Source organism: Neoarius graeffei, chromosome 25, assembly GCF_027579695.1.
Source record: "Neoarius graeffei isolate fNeoGra1 chromosome 25, fNeoGra1.pri, whole genome shotgun sequence".
Classification (NCBI taxonomy): domain Eukaryota; kingdom Metazoa; phylum Chordata; class Actinopteri; order Siluriformes; family Ariidae; genus Neoarius; species Neoarius graeffei.
In genome coordinates, this window is record NC_083593.1 from 35,040,035 (window position 1) to 35,062,276 (window position 22,242).

A 22,242-nucleotide genomic window follows, 5' to 3' on the forward strand; every position below is an offset into this window, starting at 1 on the left:
GATGTTTTGCACTGTATTAAAACTTAATAGAATAGCCTTTATTGTCACTATACCCATGTACAATGAGATTAAAAGCAACTCCAATAACAGTGCAAACAGTGTGTAGAGAAAAAAGGGAGAAAAAAAAAGGTGAGGGTGTAAGGGGGGTAAGGTGCACAGTCCTGAGGCGATGTGTTGTGTTTCACATTATGAAGTGAGGTATTGCACATTATAAAGTATTGCACAGAGGTGGGCTTTACATTAGACCGTATCAGCGGATCATCAGATTAACGTTTTTAAAAACGATTAGCGTGCACACAGCAACGCCAATACACGATTCGCGTGCACACAGCAACGCCAATACACGGATACGCTAATCACATGACTAATTCGGCACGTAAGTTGAAATGTGTCAGTGCGGCTCATCGCTTCCTCCTCAGCGGCTGCGCTCCAAATCACTCCGCCCTGAACAGCGAGTGCCCTCTGGAGGGTGCGCACTCCGGCCCTGCGCAGCTCACAGAGCGTGCGAGTGTAGTGCACGAGCAGTGATTCGGGACTGAGCCGCTGTGCGCAAGTCACTTACCACTTGCAAGTGGAAGGATGGCAAGCCTAAAGACCATCATAACTACACAATGGGCAGTATTTGCATCAGTATTTGCAGTATTTTCATACTTTTATACTCTTTAATGAAAGGTGATACAAGGCGGAAGTCCGCGCCGTTTTTCAGCAGTCACGTCACATGACCAACGCCAGCGAATCAGGAAGGTGGATGTCACAGTGACGTTGTCCAATGACGACGCCAGCTAGAGCTCAGCACAGCGTATCCGCGTATCCGCGTATTCTCAATGTTTACACAGCACCGGATCGGACACGATCTGGATTGAATACATGGACCCTGGCGGATTCCAGTTTCCCGGCGTTTCCAGGCGTTTTAATGTAAATGGACAGTGCATCCGCGAAGAAAACGAGACAGATATGGTCTAATGTAAACTTGGCCAGAGTCATATTATAAAGTATTGCACATTGTAAATTATTGCACGAAGAGAGTCACATTATAAAATAAAGTATTGCACATTATGAAGTATTGCACAGGGGGGTTAGACTATAAAGTCAGAGCATATTCGAGTTCAGGGTGGTTATGGCTTTTGGAAAGATGCTGTTTTTTAATCTATTTGTTTTTGTCCTGATGCACCTGTAGCACCTCCCTGAGGGCAACAGGTCAAACAGATCAAAGCCAGGGTGGGAGCTGTCCTTGATAATGTTCTTAGCTCTGCTAAGGCAGCAGGAGGTGTCAATGTCCATCAGGGAGGGGAGAGGGCAGCCGATGATCTTCTGTGCTGCCTTTACTACTCTCTGGAGCCTCTCCCTGTCTGCAGCAGTGCAGCTGCCGTACCATACTGTGATACAGTATGTCAGCAGGCTCTTGATGGATGAGCGGTAGAAGGTCAGCAGCAGGCTGGGGTCTAGGTTGTGCTTCCTGAGGACTCTCAGGAAGTGTAGCCGCTGCTGAGCCTTCATAATGACTGCAGTAATGTTCTCTGACCAGGAGATGTCGGCGGAGATGAGGACGCCGAGAAACCGAAAGGTGTGGACCCTCTCCACATACTTGTTATTGATGTAAAGGGGGGCTAGGTCGGTGCTGTGCTTCCTGAAGTCAACGATGAGCTCTTTGGTTTTCTTGGTGTTCAGAGTGAGGTTATTCTCTGAACACCAGGCTGCCAACATCAGGACCTCCTCTCTGTAGGCTGCCTTGTCTCCCTTTGAGATGAGTCTGACCACTGTGGTGTCGTCAGCAAACTTGATGACGAGGTTGTTGTTGTGGGTCGAACTACAGTCGTGGGTGTAGAGGCAGTACAGGAGAGGGCTCAGCACACAGCCCTGTGGAGAGCCGGTGCTCAACGTGCGGGTGGAGGAGAAGTGAGGGCCAAGTCTCACAGTCTGGGGCCGGCTGGTAAGAAAGTCCTTTATCCAGGCACATGTGAGAGGGGGGAGGCCGAGAGTGTCCAGTTTTCTGATAAGGATGTTCAGGATTATTGTGTTAAAAGCTGAACTGTAATCCACAAAGAGTATGCGAACGTAGCTCTGCTGCTGCTCCAGGTGGTTCAGCACAGAGTGGAGAGCTACGGCGATGGCATCCTCTGTGGATCTGTTCACGCAATATGCGAACTGGTAGGGGTCGAAGTCTGGGGGGAGGTGGTCCTTGATGTGCTGAAGAACTAGTCTCTTGAGGCACTTCATGATTACCGGGGTGAGGGCCACAGGATGGTAATCATTCAGGCTGGTGACGGGAGACTTCTTCGGCACTGGGATTATTGTTGCAGATTTTAGGTAGGGCGGGATGACTGCCTGAGCCAGGGAGAGGTTAAAGATCCTGGTGAAGGTAGGGATGAGCTGGTGGGCACATGCTCTGAGCACCTTACCAGGTACATCATCTGGGCCAGCAGCTTTCTTGGGGTTTACTGCCAGGAGCACCCATCTGACATCGTGCTCCTGTACAGTGAATGGAGTGGTGTAGGAACTGTGTGGTGGTGGGGGCAGGGCTGGAGCAGATGAGTGCTGCTGAGATGTATCAAAGCGAGCAAAGAAGCAATTTAGCTCCTCTGGAAGCGGCACACTCCAGTCTCCTGTTGACGCATCACAGTCTCTGAAGTTTGTGATGTCTTGTATGTCCTGCCACACCTCCCGTGTGTTGTTGCTGGACAGGTGGGACTCTATAAGCAGCCTATGGTCTGCCTTGGCTTTATTTATTCCTCTTTTCAGATCAGCTCGAGCGGCTCTGTACAGAGCTCTGTCACCTGACCTGAAGGCAGCGTCGTGAGCCCTGAGGAGTGAGCGGACATGGCTGGTCATCCAGGGTTTCTGGTTTGGGAAAACCCGGATGTTTTTATCCACCATCACATTCCCGATGCAGAACTTGATATAGTCCAGCACCGTTCCTGTGAATGTCTCCAGCTCCTGGTGTTCAAATAAGTCCCAGTCTGCCGTTTAAAGCAGTCCTGTAGTTTGGAGAGTGCGTTGTCAGGCTAGGTTGTGATAGTCCTTGTGGTGGGCCTGGCTCTGCGTCTGAGGGGGGTGTAGGCTGGGGAGAGCAGGAGGGAAAGATGGTCTGACTGGCCGAGGTGGGGGAGGGGTATGGCTCTGTACGCATGCTTGATGTTGGAGTAAACATGATCCAGAGTGTTCTCCCCACTAGTAGAACACTTAACATGTTGGTAAAACTTCGGCAGTAAAGTCTTCAAGTTGGCTTTATTAAAGTCTCCTGCGATTATGTGAACACCGTCAGGGTGGGCTCGCTGCTGCTCGTTTATGGTGTTCAGCAGGAGAAAGAGCGCTGTGTTTACACAGGCGTCGGGTGGAATATACACAGCTGTGACAATCACTACAGTTAGCTCTCTCTTTAAGATGTCACTTCCATGTAGCAATGGCCTGTATAACATTTAATATGATTATGGGGTCCATTATTAGCTCATCCGGCCAACAGCTTATGCCATCATGTATTGTCTGTCATCCGTTCGTCTGGTGACGTCCACATTTCATGAAAATCGCTTCTTCTCTCTCAATTCTTAAAGGTCCCATGGCATGGTGGTTTGTTGATGCTTTAAACGGGCTCGTGGAGGCTTCCGGATGTTATATCCGCAGCCTTTCTCGAAATGAACCCTTGGCACGTAAATATAGCCTCCTGGGAGAAAGCCCCATTTCAGCACTTTTCCCAGTGCGTCGTTTTGCTAATGAGAAGCAGGAGGCGGGGAAGGGTAGAGGGTGGGGGCGGGTCATGGGGGAGGGGGAGGGGCTTAACCAAGCTGCGCGCGCACACATACTCGCTGCTATCAGTGCCTGTAGCCACGCTGCTAAGACAAAACCCCGTTCTCCCTCTGACTCCTTTCGTAAACTCAACGTGACACAGAGAACAGAGACTGAGAGTGTTCGGAGTGGTAGTTTACGAACGCAATACCCTAGGCTTGAACACGCACTCCATAACCAAAGAGGATAGAAGCAGCAACTACAACAACATAGCGCTTATCCAACAGAAGACATGCATTGCGGAGCAATAGTCAAACATAAGCTCATAAGTTACAGTCAATTTCCAGACTAAACTCAGTTTAACAGAGCATGCTGCATGCTCTTTAGTTTTGTAGCGCAGATTACCTGGCTAACTGCAGGAAGTGGTTAGCTGCACGGCTAATGTAGCCATTGCTAGGCTAATGCACCAATTTTAAAACACGGCAAAACGACCAGTTATACACTTACTTGTTCGGTGTTTGTGGCTGATGCAGCAGGGATGCTTGGTACGGACCCAGGCTTCAGTGACAGTTGATGTGCAAAACCTGCCCTGTACTGTCCCAAGTTGTGGAAACATTCCTCAGGAAAATGCTTCCGACAAACATACACTGTCTTAGGTAGACTCGACGGCGTATTATTGAAGTAAATAAAATTAAGCCACTGCGTCTTCAGGGGCTCTCCCGTCGGCAGTAAAAACAGACTCTTTTCTGTGTTGTCACATCCATGTACAGCGCAATTTCCATGTTTCGCTCGCTTAGGTGATGCCATGTTGTTGTGTTCTCCCTCTATGGTCTCCTCGCTACAACTGGGCGGGGCAATCCATACAGTGGGTGGGAATCCAGAGGGGGGGTGTGGGGATCATCTCCCTTGCTGACGTAGTAAAGGGAAGAGCTTATCAACGCGCCGTTTTGATGCACCATTCTCAAATGTTGGGCATAGTTTGGTTTACACATTATGAAATTTCTAGCCACTGGGGTGACTTAAGAAGGTCAAAGGAACTCGTTTTAACGTTAAAAAACCTCAGAAAGTGAAAATTTCATGCCATGGGACCTTTAACCGATTTTGATTCTTTCTGGCAAGGCAGGGTACCTAAGGTGCATATAACTTCTACCCAGATTTGCTTAATTACAATTATTAATGAAGTTATGGACTAATTAAGCCTTAATGAGCAGGTCAACAAAAATCATTTCTTCTTGGTCAATTCCTTGATGTTTTGGATTCTTTCTGGTAAATAGGTAGGTATTCCTAGGGTGTATATAGCTTCTATATATAGCTTGTATATAGTGTATATAGCTTGCAATATTTATTATGCAAGGTGGCCCACTTTAGATCGTTCCTTCTGGACGAGATGGGGCCGGAGTGAGCAACGGCATCATTGGCTGTCTTGTTTGGCTTTTACTGTACTGTGAAGTAGGTTGTTGGCAACATATGCGAGCTGTTCATGCTTACTATGCCGATTAATCAAAGTAAATAAATTCACCGGAGGAAGTTGTTTTTCAAATACATTCCAACAGCTGTTTCTTCATCAGCATTCCAATACTATTTCTGTCTCTCTTTCTCTCTCCTTAATTTGGAGGTTCTGCTTACACCTATAATAAAATTACCACTTGGTTGCCTGTCAGTTTGCCCTGAGCTGGACTCTGAAGAATGTAATTGGTGTGCCGCGGGCTCAGTACTCTCCTTTCCACTCTGGTGGCCTGTGCTGACATGTGGCAGTAGATGACCTGCTTTGCATAATCTTTACCGTCATGCATCTCACTGTCATTTCAACGTGGGTGTTGGCTTGATGGTTCATGGTTAATAATTCATGGCAGCCTATTGCTTCTGGTGGCACGTCTGTGGTGTGTTTGCCAGACTGGAGTACCTGCTGTGGTGGAAAAGCATTACTGATGTTTCCATTTATATGTAGAAAAATCAGAAGCTGGCCTTTTTAATTTGTTTTATTTGTCTGTTGAGTCTTCAAATTGTGCATTGCCTCTTTCCTTCTCTTGTTTCTCTCTTTGTCTCACCATCTCTTTTTCTCTCTTACCCTCCAGTTTCTTTCTCTCACTTTCTCTATATCCTCCTCATTGAGTATTTATCCCTGTAGCCCTCTTCTTGCTTGCCTCTGTTTCCCCTCTTCTCTCATTTTCTGCTCTGTGTGCATTTACCACTCAATAATGATCAGCATGACTCCCCTCTTCCTCACCTCACCACCAATACCTCATCTTTCTCATGTTCTCTCCCCATCCCCCTCTTTCCCTCTCCTGAGATTATGTTTCCTTTTGTTCGGCCACACTGCATGTTCTCCAAATGCTTCTACCTGAGACAAAAAATGCTGATGGCTTAATTTTTCTCTCTTATACAGCTTCCACCAAATCAAATTATGTGTTTATCATTTCCTTAAAAATACCATCTATAGTGAATTATGAACCATGTGTTTCTAAGTCACAAAAAGAATCTTGTGTGTTTATTCAGTGGTGCATTTGTCTTCATTATGAGGAAAATGTCAACACTGCTTTGCATTCGTTACAAGTAGAGGTATCTCTGCGATCGGTTCTCTTCTGAACCCGTATGCGCCATGTGTGTGAGTGTGAACATGTGCGTTAATTTAACATTAATTGCGGATTTAATTTTCTCCTCTGAGGAACTTAAGAGGCGATGATACTATTTGTGACACTTTTATTTATGTGTGCCAACATTTACGAAGCCACTGTTTCATGCACAGCTCTGCACACATTTACACATTATGCATAATATGGAGTATGTACTGGGAAATTATTATGACAGGAAATTCAACTCTTGTCTCTGGATCCCAGAATTCATGTCATCCAATCAAATGCAAGCTGATATTGTGTTACTCATAACTTCCAGCCCTTATTTCCCCTGCAGTGTTATGGAGGGATGTGCAAAGAATATTGTCTTTGGTGTTGAGCAAACAACATTTATATAATTGCACAGACATATAGCTATGAGAAAATGTGTACTGCTTTGACTCTTAGTTGTTCCACACAGTGCTCAATCCAGGAGGTGGCACATGCTGGTGTGTTTGACAGGAGGCGTCCTGCATAGGAGCAGGGGGTAATACCATTCTGTCTGCGTTGGTCCATCTGCTTTTTTTCTTGATCTTGAGTGACCAGAAGGTCAAGGTGATGTGCTCCTTCTCTTTACTCCTGCTTTGAAACATGCTATAATAGTGATGTCTGATAAAGCATCAGACGCGTATGTTCTCTCAAAGCACCATAACACAAAACCGAAGTATTAGAATTCGTGAGGTTTGCTGCGGACAGGGTGCATGCTGAGTAGTGTAACTGACGTTACTGAGACAAACTGTATGATTTCAAGCAAAAATGGGAATAAAACTATAGAGAAGATGCTAGATGAGTGCTTAGATGAAAGCTATGAAGGTACTGACAATGAATCAGGGTTAAGGAAAGTTTGATAAGACTGGTTTCAATACCTTACCTTTTTGGTACCGTTTAATAATGTGCGACATGATCTGTTTTATTTGTTTATCTGCTAATAGGTCCTGGTAGTGTGAGCGATGACCCACCTTTCCACAGGGTGATTACAACTTCATGTGGAGAGGGCCAGAGGCTGGCATGCCGCAGCAGCCCACAGCCTCCCAGCACTCCTGTACCCACCCGCCGCCCACTGCTGCCTCCTCCACCAGGGTCCCCAGTCGGTAAGATCATGAAAAAGAGCCTGAGCACTTTTATTTTCCATGATAAAACAATGGGGAAAAAGTCCACACAACCAGACATACTGCTGTTTACACCATGATCAACAACCCCCCCCCCCCCCCCCCCCCCCCCCCCCCCCCCCCCCTCCAGCCAAGCAACTGGTTATACCAATAGTAAGTCAATAGTGCTTTTCATTATTTCAAGATAAAACCTTGATTACTGTGTTTCGAAATCAAGTTTAAAGTGCAAATCTTGGCAGCTGCTCTTTAAAAGGATGAAAAGAAGTTGGCTGACCAGCAGATGGGAGATTTGCAAACCCATAGGGGCTTCTCTTACTGAGGCACATCATTGTCACTCAGTGTCACGCTAAAGCGTAAGGAGAGGTTGTCAAGCATGAGTAATGACTCCACTGACCACAGCATCCATGATGTCATTAATCTCCCAGGCATTGCAGTGGGTGGACTAAGCGATGATGCATACCTGCTGGGTTGCGAAGAGCTATTATTCCAATATTGCTGAGATGATAAAAATCTGGAGCAGCACTTTATCTGCTTTATAACCCGTCATAGAGCAGCCTATCAACCGATTCTCAAGGACATTTAATTCAGTTCAATACAATTTTATTCATCTAATGATTTTAACAGTACACATCATCACAAAACAGCCTTTCAGAAATATGGATGTAGATTTATATACAGGGCCCTCCACAATTATTGGCACCCCTTGTAATGATTAGGAAAAGGGTTTAGAAAAAAATCCACCTTTTGGTGAAGTAACTTTATCTCATCCTGAAAAAAATGAGACAAATCCAACCTTTAATTGAAATAAATGTATTCAGAGAATAACAAATCCCTCATCGAGAAATAATTATTTTCAACAAAAACACGTGCCACAATTATTGGCACCCCTGTATTTGTGCTTTGTACAACCTCCCTTTGCCAGTAAAACAGCACTGAGTCTTCTCCGATAGCATTTTATAAGGTTAAAGAAACTGGAGCAGGGCATCTGAGACAATTCCTCTTTACACAATCTCTCCAGATCATCCAGGGTCCTTGGCCCTCTCTTGTGCTCTCTCCTCTTCAGCTCACCTCACATGTTTTCAATGGGGTTCAGGTCAGGGGACTGAGATGGCCATGGCAGAAGCTTGATTCTGTGCTCAGTGAACCATTTTTGTGTTGATTTGGATGTATGCTTCAGATCATTGTCCTGCTGGAAAATCCAGTGATGACCCCGTTTTAGTTTCCTGGCAGAGGCAGCCAGATTTTGATTTAAATTGTCCTGGTATTTCATGGAGTCCATGATGCCAGGTTTCCAGGACCTTTGGAGGAAAAACAGCCCCAAAATATTACAGAACTTCCACCATATTTTACAGTTGGGATTGGGTTCTTTTCATTACAGCCATCCTTCTTTTTACACCAAACCCACCTTGAGTGTTCACCAAAAAAAAGCTCTATTTTTGTTACATCAGACCAAAGAATGGGGTTCCAGTCAAATTTGTAGTAGCATTTTACAAACTCCAGACACTTATGTTTTTGGTTAACTGACAGAAAAGGCTTTTTTTCTGGCATACCTTCCAAATAATCTGTTGGCATGGAGGTTGCATTTGATGGTAGTTTTGGAGACTTCAAAACCCCAAGATTTATTTTTTCTTGTAATTCACCAACAGTGATCCTTGGAGATTTTTTTTTTTTTGCTTCTCTTATCCTCCTCTTTGCTGTAGGTGAGGACAAAATAAACTTGGGTCCGCTTCAACGCAAGTTTGTAACAGTTCCACTCGGTGTCCACTTTTTTATTATTGCCCTAACAGTAGAAATTGACATTTTCAGGTGAGTAGCTATTTTTTATAACCATTCCCTGACTTATGAAGGTCAACACACTTCTCTCTCATTTGGTTGACATGTTCTCTTATCTTTCCCATGTTGATGGATAACTAAGGGAATTTGGCCTCTGTGTCACCTCATATTTGCACCCCAGTTAATCAGGAAATCATGGATTACAGCTTGAAAGTTCCTACACACTCCAATCAACTCAAAAATGTACAATTTCACTAGGAAGCATGCTTCAGTTACATTGTGTTCATTGTCATTTCTAGGCATGCCAATAATTGTGGCACATGTTTTTTTGTTGGAAATAATTATTTCTTGATGAGGGACTTGTTTTTCTCTGAATAAATTTATTTCAATTAATGTTTGGATTTTTTTTTCAGTGTGAGATGAAGCTACATCACTAAAAGGTGGATTTTTTAAAAACCCTTTTTACTAATCTTTACAAGGGGTGCCAATAATTGTGAAGGGCACTCTATAGATCCCTAATGAGCAAGCCAAAGGTGGCATTGACAAGGAAAAACTCCCTGAGGAGTTGAAAGGAACTAGATGAAAAAAGAACCCACCCTTATCTGAGTGGCACCAGATAGTGGGATGATAAATCATTCGAGTCTATAGTAGAAGAGTAATGGCAAACAGAACTGAGAGTGTTGAAAGGATGTTTGGTGTGAGTATCACAACCTTTATGATTACAACAGCAGTTCTTAAGTCTACGTTCTCCAGGTAAGACTATTCACTGAAGAAAAGGTACAGTGGTGCTTGTAAGTTTGTGAATCCGTTAGAATTTTCTATATTTCTGCATAAATATGACCTAAAACATCATCAGATTTTCACACAAGTCCTAAAAGTAGATAAAGAGAACCCAGTTAAAGAAATGAGACAAAAATATTATATTTGGTCATTTATTTATTGAGGAAAATGATCCAATATTACATATCTGTGAGTGGCAAAAGTATGTGAACCTTTGCTTTCAGTATCTGGTGTGACCCCCTTGTGCAGCAATGACTGCAATAAAATGTTTCCAGTAACTTTTGATCAGTCCTGCACACTGGCTTGGAGGAATTTTAGCCCGTTCCTCCATAAAGAACAGCTTCAACTCTGGGATGTTGGTGGGTTTCCTCACATGAACTGCTCGCTTCAGGTCCTTCCACAACATTTTGATTGGATTAAGGCCAGGACTTTGACTTGGCCATTCCAAAACACTAACTTTATTCTTCTTTAACCATTCTTTGGTAGAATGACTTGTGTGCTTAGGGTCTTTGTCTTGCTGCATGACCCACCTTCTCTTGAGATTCAGTTCATGGACAGATGTCCTGACATTTTCCTTTAGAATTTGCTGGTATAATTCAGAATTCATTGTTGCATCAATGATGGCAAGCCGTCCTGGCCCAGATGCAGCAAAACAGGCCCAAACCATGATACTACCACCACCATGTTTCAAGGTTCTTATTGCTGGAATGCAGTGTTTTCCTTTCTCCAAACATAATGCTTCTCATTTAAACCAAAAAGTTTTATTTTGGTCTTATCCGTCCACAAAACATTTTTCCAATAGCCTTCTGGCTTGTCCACATGATCTTTAGCAAACTGCAGACAAGAAGCAATATTCTTTTTGGAGAGCAGTGGCTTTCTCCTTGCAACCCTGCCATGCACACCATTGTTGTTCAGTGTTCTCCTGATGGTGGGCTCATGAACATTAATATTAGCCAATGTGAGAGAGGCCTTCAGTTGCTTAGAAGTTACCCTGGGGTCCTTTGTGACCTTGCCGACTATTACACGCCTTGTTCTTGGAGTGATCTTTGTTGGTCAACCACTCCTGGGGAGGGTAACAATGGTTTTTGTATTTCCTCCATTTGTACACAGTCTGTCTGACTGACAGCAACGTATGGTTTTGTAACCTTCTCCAGCCTGATGGGCATCAACAATGTTTTTTTTCTGAGGTCCTCAGAAATCTCCTTTGTTTGTGCCATGATACACTTCCACAAACGTGTTGTGAAGATCAGACTTTGATAGATCCCTGTTCTTTAAATAAAACAGGGTGCCGACTCACACCTGATTGTCTTCCCATTTACTGAAAACACCTGACTCTAATTTCACCTTCAAATTAACTGCTAAGCCTAGAGGTTCACATACTTTTGCCACTCACAGATATGTAATATTGGATCATTTTCCGCAATAAATAAATGACCAAGTATAATATTTTTGTCTCATTTGTTTAACTGGGTTCTCTTTATCTACTTTAAGGACTTGTGTGAACATCTGATGATGCTTTAGGTCATATTTATCCAGAAATACAGAAAATTCTAAAGGGTTCACAAACTTTCAAGCACCACTGTAAGTCGTGGGAATGCATTGTTTCTTGGAATTGAAAACCTTGGGTATCCATGTGGGACCATCCACAGCAGCAGAAAGTGAGCCAAAAGTCCCAAAAGCTCCAGTGAATCAGAAGTAGAGCATCAGGATAAATCAAGCAGGGCCACAGGGTGAGAGGAGCAGTAGAAGTGTGTCAGGATCAGGCAGATAACAACAGGCAGCAGGAGTACGTGATTGGCACGTCAAAGAATGTTTATCTACCTTTCCACAACATGTGTAGTATACATATATACAGATTTTGAAAGTGAAAGGACCAGAGATGACCTGATAGGCTACAGATGATCTAAAAAAAAAAATTGACAACCATAAACCTGAAATAAAGTGAAAGAAAAAAGAGATACGTTGAGTGTATACATTGTTTACTGAACACCAACAACCATAAACTGTTGACAAATTGTTTAGAATTAGTTTATTTACTGGTTAACAATGGGCTATTCAACCTTTATATGCTCCCACTTGGGCAAATTATCAATAAAAATTCAATTTTGTATCACTGCTATGCAGATGACACCCAAATTTATTTTGCTCTATCACCTAATGATTATGCCCCCCCTTGAATGTCTCTACCAGTGTATCGATCAAATCAATAGCTGGATGTCACAAAATTTTCTTTAGCTGAACACAGATAAAACAGAAGTAATTCTATTTGGAAAAAAAGATGAAAGACTCAGGATTACCACTATTCTTGACACAAAAGGGATTAAAACTAAAGAAATGGTTAAAAATCTTGGTGTTTTCATTGACAGCGAGCTAAACTTTGACAGTCACATGAAAGCAATCACTAAAATGGCATTTTATCACCTAAAAAACATTTCCAAACTAAGAGGATCAAAAAATGATCTGGAAAAACTAATACATGCCTTCATCTCTAGTAGGGTTGATTACTGCAATGGCCTTTTCACAGGCCTGCCAAAAAAGACCATCAAACGACTTCAGCTGGTTCAAAATGCAGCGGCTAGGGTTCTCACACGAACAAAAAGAACAGAGCACATTACTCCAATTCTAAGGTCCCTTCAGTGGCTTCCAGTAAGCTACAGAATTGATTTTAAAGTATTGCTGCTGGTATACAAATCTCTAAATGGTACAGGGCCCAATTACCTCTCTGATATGTTGCAGCGGCCTAACCCAATCAGATCTACCAGAGCAAAACAGAAAAATTTAATATTAAAACCAGTTGTTAAAACAAAGTATGGTGAAGCAGCTTTTAGCTACTATGCAGTACAGCTATGGAACCAACTGCCAGAGGACATTAAAAATGCTCCTGCTGTTGGCAGTTTCAAATCTAGGTTAAAGACCAAGCTGTTTTCAGATGCTTTCTGTTAAATAATTAATATTGTCTTCTTTACATTTTTTATAATCTTTACTTTCTCTGCATGTTTTAAATTTACTTTAATTTTAACTTTATTCTATTTTATTCTTTATTCTATTCTGCTGGTTTCTTTTTTTATCCTCCTATTTGAACTTCTACTTCATTTTATTATTTTATTTCTACTATTGTTTAATTCTTATTATTTTCTTTTAATTCTTTTAATTCTTTTAATTAATTGTTTTAGAATAAAAATAAAATTATTTTATGTAATTTTATTTCTCTATTGTTTACTGTTTTTGTTTTTACTTCTGTAAAGCACATTGAACTGCCATTGTGTATGAAATGTGCTATATAAATAAACTTGCCTTGCCTTGCCTATTCAAATATACTGTAGTGTTACCAAAAAAAGTGATCTAAATATTAAATATAATATTTGAAATGCTGTTTGTTTGGGCTTTCTCTGAAGGCCTAGAAGGCCCTGACGGTTCCCCTCTGATATACACTATATAGCCAAAAATTTGTGGACACTTGACCATCACACTCGTATGTGTTTTTGAACATCCAAATTTATTCCCGCCTTTGCTCTTATCAGAGCCTCCAGTCTTCTGGGAAGGCTTTCCACTAGATTTTGGAGTGTGGCTGTGAGGATTTGCACATTCAGCCACACGAACATTAGTGAGGTCAGGCAATAATGGCACTTAATGTAGAGAGCATTCATGTTCTTCCACTGCAATCTTGGCATATCATGTCATCATGCACCTCACATTGTGCACAGGGGCATTGTCATGCTGGAACATGTTGAGCAACTTACTTCCAGTGAAGAGAAATTGTAATGCTACAGCATCTGAAGACATTCCAAACAATTCTGTGCTTCCAACTTTGTGGCAACAGTTTGAAGAAGGAACACATATGGGCGTGATGGTTAGGTGTCAACAATAATATACACAGTGTATTGCGTAATATTGCTGATACCGTGTCATATTTTTCATGTTCCTGTATGTAGTATTTTTTTGTCCCAATTACGCCTATCCCACTGCAAGAACATTTATTAAAGGTGCCCTTCCACCAAAAACGTTTAATACTGGCTCTTTTTGAAATACCATAGTTCACTCCGAGTTGCATATGCATGCTGCATGTGAAAATGTAATTCTACTCCCATTCCCTGTATTAGCTTATGAAAGAAAACAGTCGGAAAAATGAGCGGATCAGAAAAAGCCATACGGAGTTACGTCACTTCGAAAATTAGTATTCATGGCCTTGCCCACCTTGGCTTGCAACCGCCCACGGGAAGAAAGTGCAAGGAGAGAGACGTAATTCGCCCCGAGGCGCGGTGGTGCTCCGCATCAATTTCGTTTCTAACGGCAGCTCCAGCCCGACTTTGCACGCTTGTAACTCGGGCAGGGGAGGTCCCAGCCTCTCCAGACTTGGCAGCCAGCGGCCTCTGCCCTCTCCCGAACGAAAGAGTGCTTCCAGGGTGGGCTAGCTCCGCGCCATGGGACGTAATTCGCCCTGAGGCATGGCGCGGTGCTCCGCATCAGTTTCGTTTCAACGGCGCCTCCAGCCCGACTTTGCATGCTCAAAGGCTGGGGAGGTCCCAGCCTCCCCAGACTTGGCAGCCAGCGGCCTCTGCCCTCTCCCGAACGGAAGAGTAGTCCCTGGGCGGGCTAGCTCTGCGCCTCGGGACATAATTCACCTAACCCTAACCCTAGGTCCCAGCCTCTCCAGACTTGGCAGGCAGCGACCCCTGCCCTCTCCCGAACGAACCAGCACTGCCAGGGCCTGTCAGCTCCCAGCCAGGGGACGTTATTCCCCCCACACACCCCGAGGCGAGCTCCGCTCCGTGCCTCATCCCTTGATGAGAACCGCTGCCGCAGGGAGTATTCAATTAAATAAATGAATGAATGAATGAATGAATGAATGACTCCCGCACGCGCACACACACAAGCATTCTGGTTGGGGAGTGAGCTCCCTTCCTCTGCTCTCCCTCTCTTCTTATAGGGCGCGGTCACTGGGGAAGATACACAAACACACGTTAATTCCTATCAGGTGCAGTGATTCTGCCACTTACCTTCCCTGACTCCGCCCTCCATTCACAGACCAACGCTCGGCCACACCCCCGCTGCCACATCTACATTGTTATTGGTCAAAACATCGATGTTGAAACCATAATAGCCAATCGAAACAGTTTTTACAAAGACACCCACATCTCCTTGTTCTGACCCACTGGAGGTAGCGTCACAGTGCTGTTAGCCAATCAGAGGTAACACGTTTACTGATTGCTGTTAGCCAATCAGAGGTAACACGTTTACATGTCATGAATATTAATGAGTAAGAGCTGAAATCCTGTAGTTCTCCTGCCACCACTCCTCCACCAAACTAGAACAGCCTGAAACAGGAGAACCACAGTATTTTTTTCACCAAAACCGGCTCACAGGGCATTCATTCATACTAGAGACCACCGCACAATTAATGAAAAAACGATGCAAGGGGACCTTTAATGCTGCAGGGTCTTTCTGCTCATCTTCTAAGCATTTGCTTTCCACTTTATGAGCCATGATGGACAAAAGGCATAGGCAGCAGGAACATGACCTTGATCCGATATTTTTAATCAACCCTGTGCCACTCCCACTTCTCATCCCATTAAACTTTAAAGGAGATACACAGAACCTTTATTTTTACATACATTTCTGAGTAGATAGTATGTCCATCCTTGACTCTTGTATGCTGCATAAATGGGAATAAAATATATATATATATATATATATATATATATATATTTTTGAGACTTAAAATCGACCGCAAAGTTGGCATTTGAGCTGCCCCACTGAGCCAGCCAGCCCTGAGTGCGTGACGTCACAGCAGGAACCGGTTTTAAGGCCGAGGCCTTTGACACCTATAGACCAAAGTCATGTAAATAAAAATGTATGGTGAAAGTAAGAAATACCGTTACCGACTTGCTCAACTAAGACTGATTTGACTTCATTGATTGTGGGTTGACTCTCATTAAAACAAGATAGGTGTTATAACTTATGCAACATACATGTACATGCATGCATTTTCACTGATAAAATGTAAAAGGCTAATTAAATAATCAGATGAACTGAGACAATCACATTCTGAAGCAAATTAAATAATCTTATACTGGTAACTTAAACACACAATACAAGTTACATGTATTAATCTAAATGCAGGTAAACAATGAGTGTTGTTGCTTTTGTTGTTTTGTATCCAAATGAGAGTCGCATTTTACCCGCCTGTGTTCTCGCTTCTTGAAGGCTGATCTTGTGGCCGATTGTTTTGAAACAATCTGACTTTCAGTTATTCATTCAGTTCTCCGTTCATTTGCTTCTTCCACCAAAGGGCGAGATATTGCTGCTGAAGCAAGCATATCCAGGGGAGAAATCAGACGGCTGGTCCACTCATTCTCCATTTTCTCCATACTAAGTACTCCGCCATTACTGCTCGGCTCAGGCAATTACTAAAACCCAGGACAGGACGGGACATCACCGGTTTAGCAACAACTGTGGGGAGGTTACTGCCTGAGCGATAATATGTCACGTCCTGTCCCGTTCCATCCCGGGTCTTAGCAACAACCCTTGGCTCACACTCTGGGAGAACTGGTGCAACTGAACTTACTTTCCTTTTCTTTTAGTTTTCTTTGCTGTTAATTGTTGGTACTGCACCCTCCCTCAATACGGGCTTATAGCCAACGCTCCTCAACAGATCAGAGGTCTCGTACGAGTCTTCAGTAAAATGTGCAAAGCAGAGGAGAGACCACTTCGTAGGCGCCCAATGTGTCTGTGAACTTCTCGCAAAATGTGTCCAAATCTTTGCAGTTTGAACATTCTTGGTCCATGAATGCAACGTAAAGCCACCTTCTGTCGTGTTGCTGCACCCGCCAGCAACACATCTACGTGGCATGGCAATAAATTAGCTCAAAATGGAAGCTCGGAGTTGCAGTCAGCTCTGTGTTTTAGTATAGCGGAAATGGCAATGAGACTGATAGCCTTCCTGCGATGACGTCATAGATGTCAAGGTCAGTCACTCAGACTGCTACCTATATGAATCATTTTAATCGTAAAAATTACGATATTAGATTTATTGTTAACACTTAAAACTATTCCTATGCCATTCTTGAGGTCTCAAGGCATTTATAAACAAAAAGTGAGGCCATGGTTCTATGTATCTCCTTTAAGCATAGCTTCCTGTTCATGAAGTGTGTGTAGCCATATCGAAGTTCCAGAGTCAAGGGGAGGGAGGGCTGCCAGAGCTGTTAACCCAGCAGGGACTAATGAAATGGGTTTGAATCTTAGCAGAAGCTTCTGGTGGTGCCTGCTGGCAATAATTACTACACAACTTTTAAAGTCTCCACTATATACATTGCTTCTATAAAGGATGGAATCTAGCAATTGCTTCAGTGCTTAAATTCACACCAGGTTCTTGCCTCCAGTATTGGGATATATTTTTTGGGGATGGTGTGGGGTATACAAGATGACGTTAGTGTTTTGGGAGCATCTGGATTTAGTGCTGTCATGCCTGGGGGTCTAGATGTCTGGTTGTTTGCTTCATGTGGAGATGAGTTAAGAGTAATGAGGAGCTTTGGGACTCAAAAATCATAGAAGTGGATGATCTAATATATATATACACCGGTGTGTATATATATATATATATATATATATATATATATATATATATATATATATATATATATATAAACTGTTGTTGTTTATTGTTATTAATGATAAAAATAAGTAATAAATCATGTCTTTGCTTGTTATGTCTCAAAAAACTCAAAAATGAGGTAATATTATTAGGCATATCAGGTGAAAATTCAAATTCAATCCAAATTGCTTGAAACTGCTCTCATTGAATACAGAATTGAATGCAGAACAACATACTTTTACAGAATTAAAATATATTCATCCATTCTTGAGATATTACAAATCAAAGATTGAAAAAATGGCCTAATTTTTAGAAAACTGACGTAATATTATGTATGAGGATAACATGGTCCAAAATGGGCCTCATTAACGAATGAACTCAAATATTTTTTCTGAATAACTTTTTTATTTTTCAAGATATTTACATGGAAATTGACAGGCACATAGATGGTTGTATACTGAATACAAAGTTTGAAAAATTGTAAAAGCCAATTATGCAAATTAGTTTTTAATTAGTATTAATTATGCTAATTAGGTTTTTAAAAAGCCATTAACTCGGTACACTCAATAAAAAAGTAATAAAATATTATTTCCAATACCCTCTTTGTGCTCTGTAGGCCTTTGTATTTCTCAAATTAGGGAATACTAATGCTTATATTAAAGAATATAAATTATAATATGCACAGCTTTCAAGGCTAACCCCGAAAAAACTGTATGAGTCACATCCAATAAACAATTACAGTTAATTGAATTGAAATTGACACTCACGTTTCTGACTCCCGTTGTTTTTTTTTTTAATATTATTCCGACCACTAAGATTTCAGTATTTTTCATCAAAATAACTACAGTTATATTCTAAAATAATTATTTATTTACATGAATCAGTTTGATTTGAAAAAAAAATAAGTAGGTAAAGCTATGAAAACTCACTTCAAAGTCTCCCATGAAACATAACATCAAAACTAGCAGACGGAAAATTTTGCTGAATATTTCATCAGAAACAGTGAGAGCGAAAGAACATCCCTATAAAAGTTATCTGATTGATATTCACGAGTAATCCAGTCAGAAACTGATCAGAAGAGAGAGAGCCTGACCACTTTCCTGTGACTCAGAAAGCACTGCCAGTTTCCCGACGTCACGCGAGCAGAGAGTGTACCCTGTTGGACCAACTTCAAGCTGCCATTACTCCCAAAGTACCGTACTGAACAGATCTTAACGAGATGAATTTCTTTGGAAAGGAGAGATTATAAGCTTTTTAATGATGGCATTCATGATTAGAAAATATTCAAAAGTTAAGCAATGACAGATTTGGAATCGTAGATGAGCGTCTGCATGCACAATTTTCACACCACAGACAGCAAGCATCTGATATGCCTAATATTATTTGGTTCAATGCTTGAATTTAGTGACTGGTGTATGATGCACTTGCCTTGTCTGAGCCACACAGTGAACATGATGTGATGTGATTTCATAGCAGAGCTACTGTGGAATGGGCAAAACGAATGCTGGTAGAGGGACGCATTAAAGTGCAGTAGTGTATGTCAGGGTCACAGCATGTCATTCCAGCTAGGCTAAGTTATTAAAGGTGCATGAGACTGCCTCATTTAGTGCCTGACTGCACCTTATTGAAATCGATCTTTCTCTCTGGCACCATAGCCAAGGAGTAATACAGAGAGAGAGAGAGAAAGAAAGAGGAATGTGTTTACAGAACTGTAGCTGATACATCTATTTGACCAGCTGAAATGCACCATACCCTCTTCTTTCATGATTTCTTGTACTAACTATTTATTTACTGCTTCCTGTTTATGCATGTTAGGCTCTCGCAAAGACTTTCAGAAGACACCTGAAGGCTCTCATTCAGCGCTCTCGTCTCCAAAGCGTCTGGCTGTTGTTTCACCCAAACCTCAGTCACCAGGTGAGAAAAAGATCTGTCCGGCATCAACATTTTTTGTGATCAGCAATGATTATAAAACTACATATTGCCAGGGTTTGGTTAAGACAGTCTTCTCTTTTCGGCTGCTCCCGTTATGGGTCGCCACAGTGGATCATCATATTTGATTTGGCATAGTTTTCACACCAGATGCCCTTCCTGACACAACCCTCCCCAATCTATCCAGGCTTGCACTTAGTATGCACTGGCTTGTGCAACCCCAGTGGCTGGGTATTTTTGAGGAAACCCCACACAGACACGGGGAGAAGACGCAAACTCCACACAGAAAGGCCCCCGTCTGCCATGAGGTTTGAACCTGGAACCTTCTTGCTGTGAGGTGACAGGGCTAACCACTGCACTATCGGGCTGCTCTTTTGGTTAAGATGATAAAAAAGGTTATTTAAAGGAAGAATAAATTAATGTTGATAGATAACCACAAATCAGGTAGAAGCTACAATTCCAAAAGGTATAAAGTACATGAAAAAAACAACAACAATGTAAGCCAACACACCCCTAATAACCTGGATACATTACATGGATTACAGGCAGCAAACATATGAATTACTTCAAAACTCACAATGTTACTTGGAATGAACAGCCATAGAGCATATATGGAAATAAGGTGCATCTTTTGGGAAGAACATGGTTATTCGACTCATAGTTTTACTCCACAGGAGGTCAGGTCTGCCATTCAAGTCAAAGCACATAATCCCTCTTTTCTGAAATGCTCACCGTGTACCCATCATCCTTCAATCCTCAGTTCCTCTTTATGAGGTTATTGCTGTAAGCACTACGAACTCTACCATGTACTGTAGTAAATACATTACGCCACACTGTGTTACATAATACTTGAACATTTCCAGTGCATTACTAACAGAAGAGAATTTAGGGACTTGCAGAAAAATGCAATGGGCTCTCCTGGCATTACCAGGAGCCTGGTAATACAGGTACCTTTTGATGTATTTTAATTTATCTCTAATCAGCAATTATACAAGAGGCAAAGATGTTTGATTTTCAGTTAAATTACCATAATTCCTTAATCCAATCTTTAGGCACATACAGTGGTGCTTGAAAGTTTGTGAACCCTTTATAATTTTCTATATTTCTGCATAAATATGACCTAAAACATGATCAGATTTTCACAGAAGTCCTAAAAGTAGATAAAGAGAATCCAGTTAAACAAATGAGACAAAAATATTATACTTGATCATTTATTTATTGAGGAAAATGATCCAATATTACATATCTGTGAGTGGCAAAAGTATGTGAACCTTTGCTTTCAGTATCTGGTGTGATCCCCCCCCCCTTGTGCAGCAATAACTGCAACTAAACGTTTCTGGTAACTGTTGATCAATCCTGCACACCGGCTTGGAGGAATTTTAGCCCATTCCTCCATACAGAACAGCTTCAACTCTGGGATGTTGGTGGGTTTCCTCACATGAACTGCTCACTTCAGGCCCTTCCACAGCATTTCGATTGGATTAAGGTCAGGACTTTGACTTGGCCATTCCAAATCACTAACTTTATTCTTCTTTAACCATTCTTTGGTAGAACGACTTGTGTGCTTAGGGTCGTTGTCTTGCTGCATGACCCACCTTCTCTTGAGATTCAGTTCATGGAAATGAATCTCATCTCTCATCTCATTATCTCTAGCCGCTTTATCCTTCTACAGGGTCGCAGGCAAGCTGGAGCCTATCCCAGCTGACTACGGGTGAAAGGCGGGGTACACCCTGGACATCACAGGGCTGTGATGTCATGCCAGGTCATCACAGGGCTGACACATAGACACAGACAACCATTCACACTCACATTCACACCTACGGTCAATTTAGAGTCACCAGTTAACCTAACCTGCATGTCTTTGGACTGTGGGGGAAACCGGAGCACCCGGAGGAAACCCACGCGGACACGGGGAGAACATGCAAACTCTGCACAGAAAGGCCCTCGCCGGCCCCGGGGCTCAAACCCAGGACCTTCTTGCTGTGAGGCGACAGCGCTAACCACTACACCACCGTGCCGCCTTCATGGACAGATGTCCTGACATTTTCCTTTAGAATTTGCTGGTATAATTAAGAATTCATTGTTCCATCAATGATGGCAAGCTGTCCTGGCCCACATGCAGCAAAACAGGGCCAAACCATGATACTACCACCACCATGTTTCACAGATGGGATAAGGTTCATATGCTGGAATGCAGTATTTTCCTTTCTCCAAGCATAACGCTTCTCATTTAAACCAAAAAGTTCTATTTTGGTCTCATCCGTCCACAAAACATTTTTCCAATAGCCTTCTGGCTTGTCCACATGATCTTTAGCAAACTGCAGACAAGAAGCAATGTTCTTTTTGGAGAGCAGTGGCTTTCTCCTTGCAACCCTGCCATGCACACCATTGTTGTTCAGTGTTCTCCTGATGGTGGACTCATGAACATTAACATTAGCCAATGTGAGAGAGGCCTTCAGTTGCTTAGAAGTTACCCTGGGGTCCTTTGTGACCTTGCCGACTATTACACACCTTGTTCTTGGAGTGATCTTTGTTGGTCAACCACTCCTGGGGAGGGTAACAATGGTTTTATATTTCCTCCATTTGTACACAGTCTGTCTGACTGACAGCAACGTATGGTTTTGTAACCTTCTCCAGCCTGATGAGCATCAACAACGTTTTTTTCTGAGGTCCTCAGAAATCTCCATTGTTTGTGCCATGATACACTTCTACAAACGTGTTGTGAAGA

General features: G+C 42.5%; 1 protein-coding gene across 1 annotated transcript in view; it reads left to right on the forward strand.

Annotated features, from left to right (window-relative positions):
• The window catches only part of mtus2a (microtubule associated tumor suppressor candidate 2a), a 99,423-nt gene that overhangs the window by 45,322 nt on the left and 31,859 nt on the right, over positions 1-22,242 (forward strand). The window contains exons 4-5 of the mRNA XM_060909543.1: positions 7,265-7,423; positions 19,401-19,499. Of these exons, the coding sequence (XP_060765526.1) occupies positions 7,265-7,423; positions 19,401-19,499 (258 nt within the window). The remainder of the gene's footprint in view (positions 1-7,264; positions 7,424-19,400; positions 19,500-22,242) is intronic.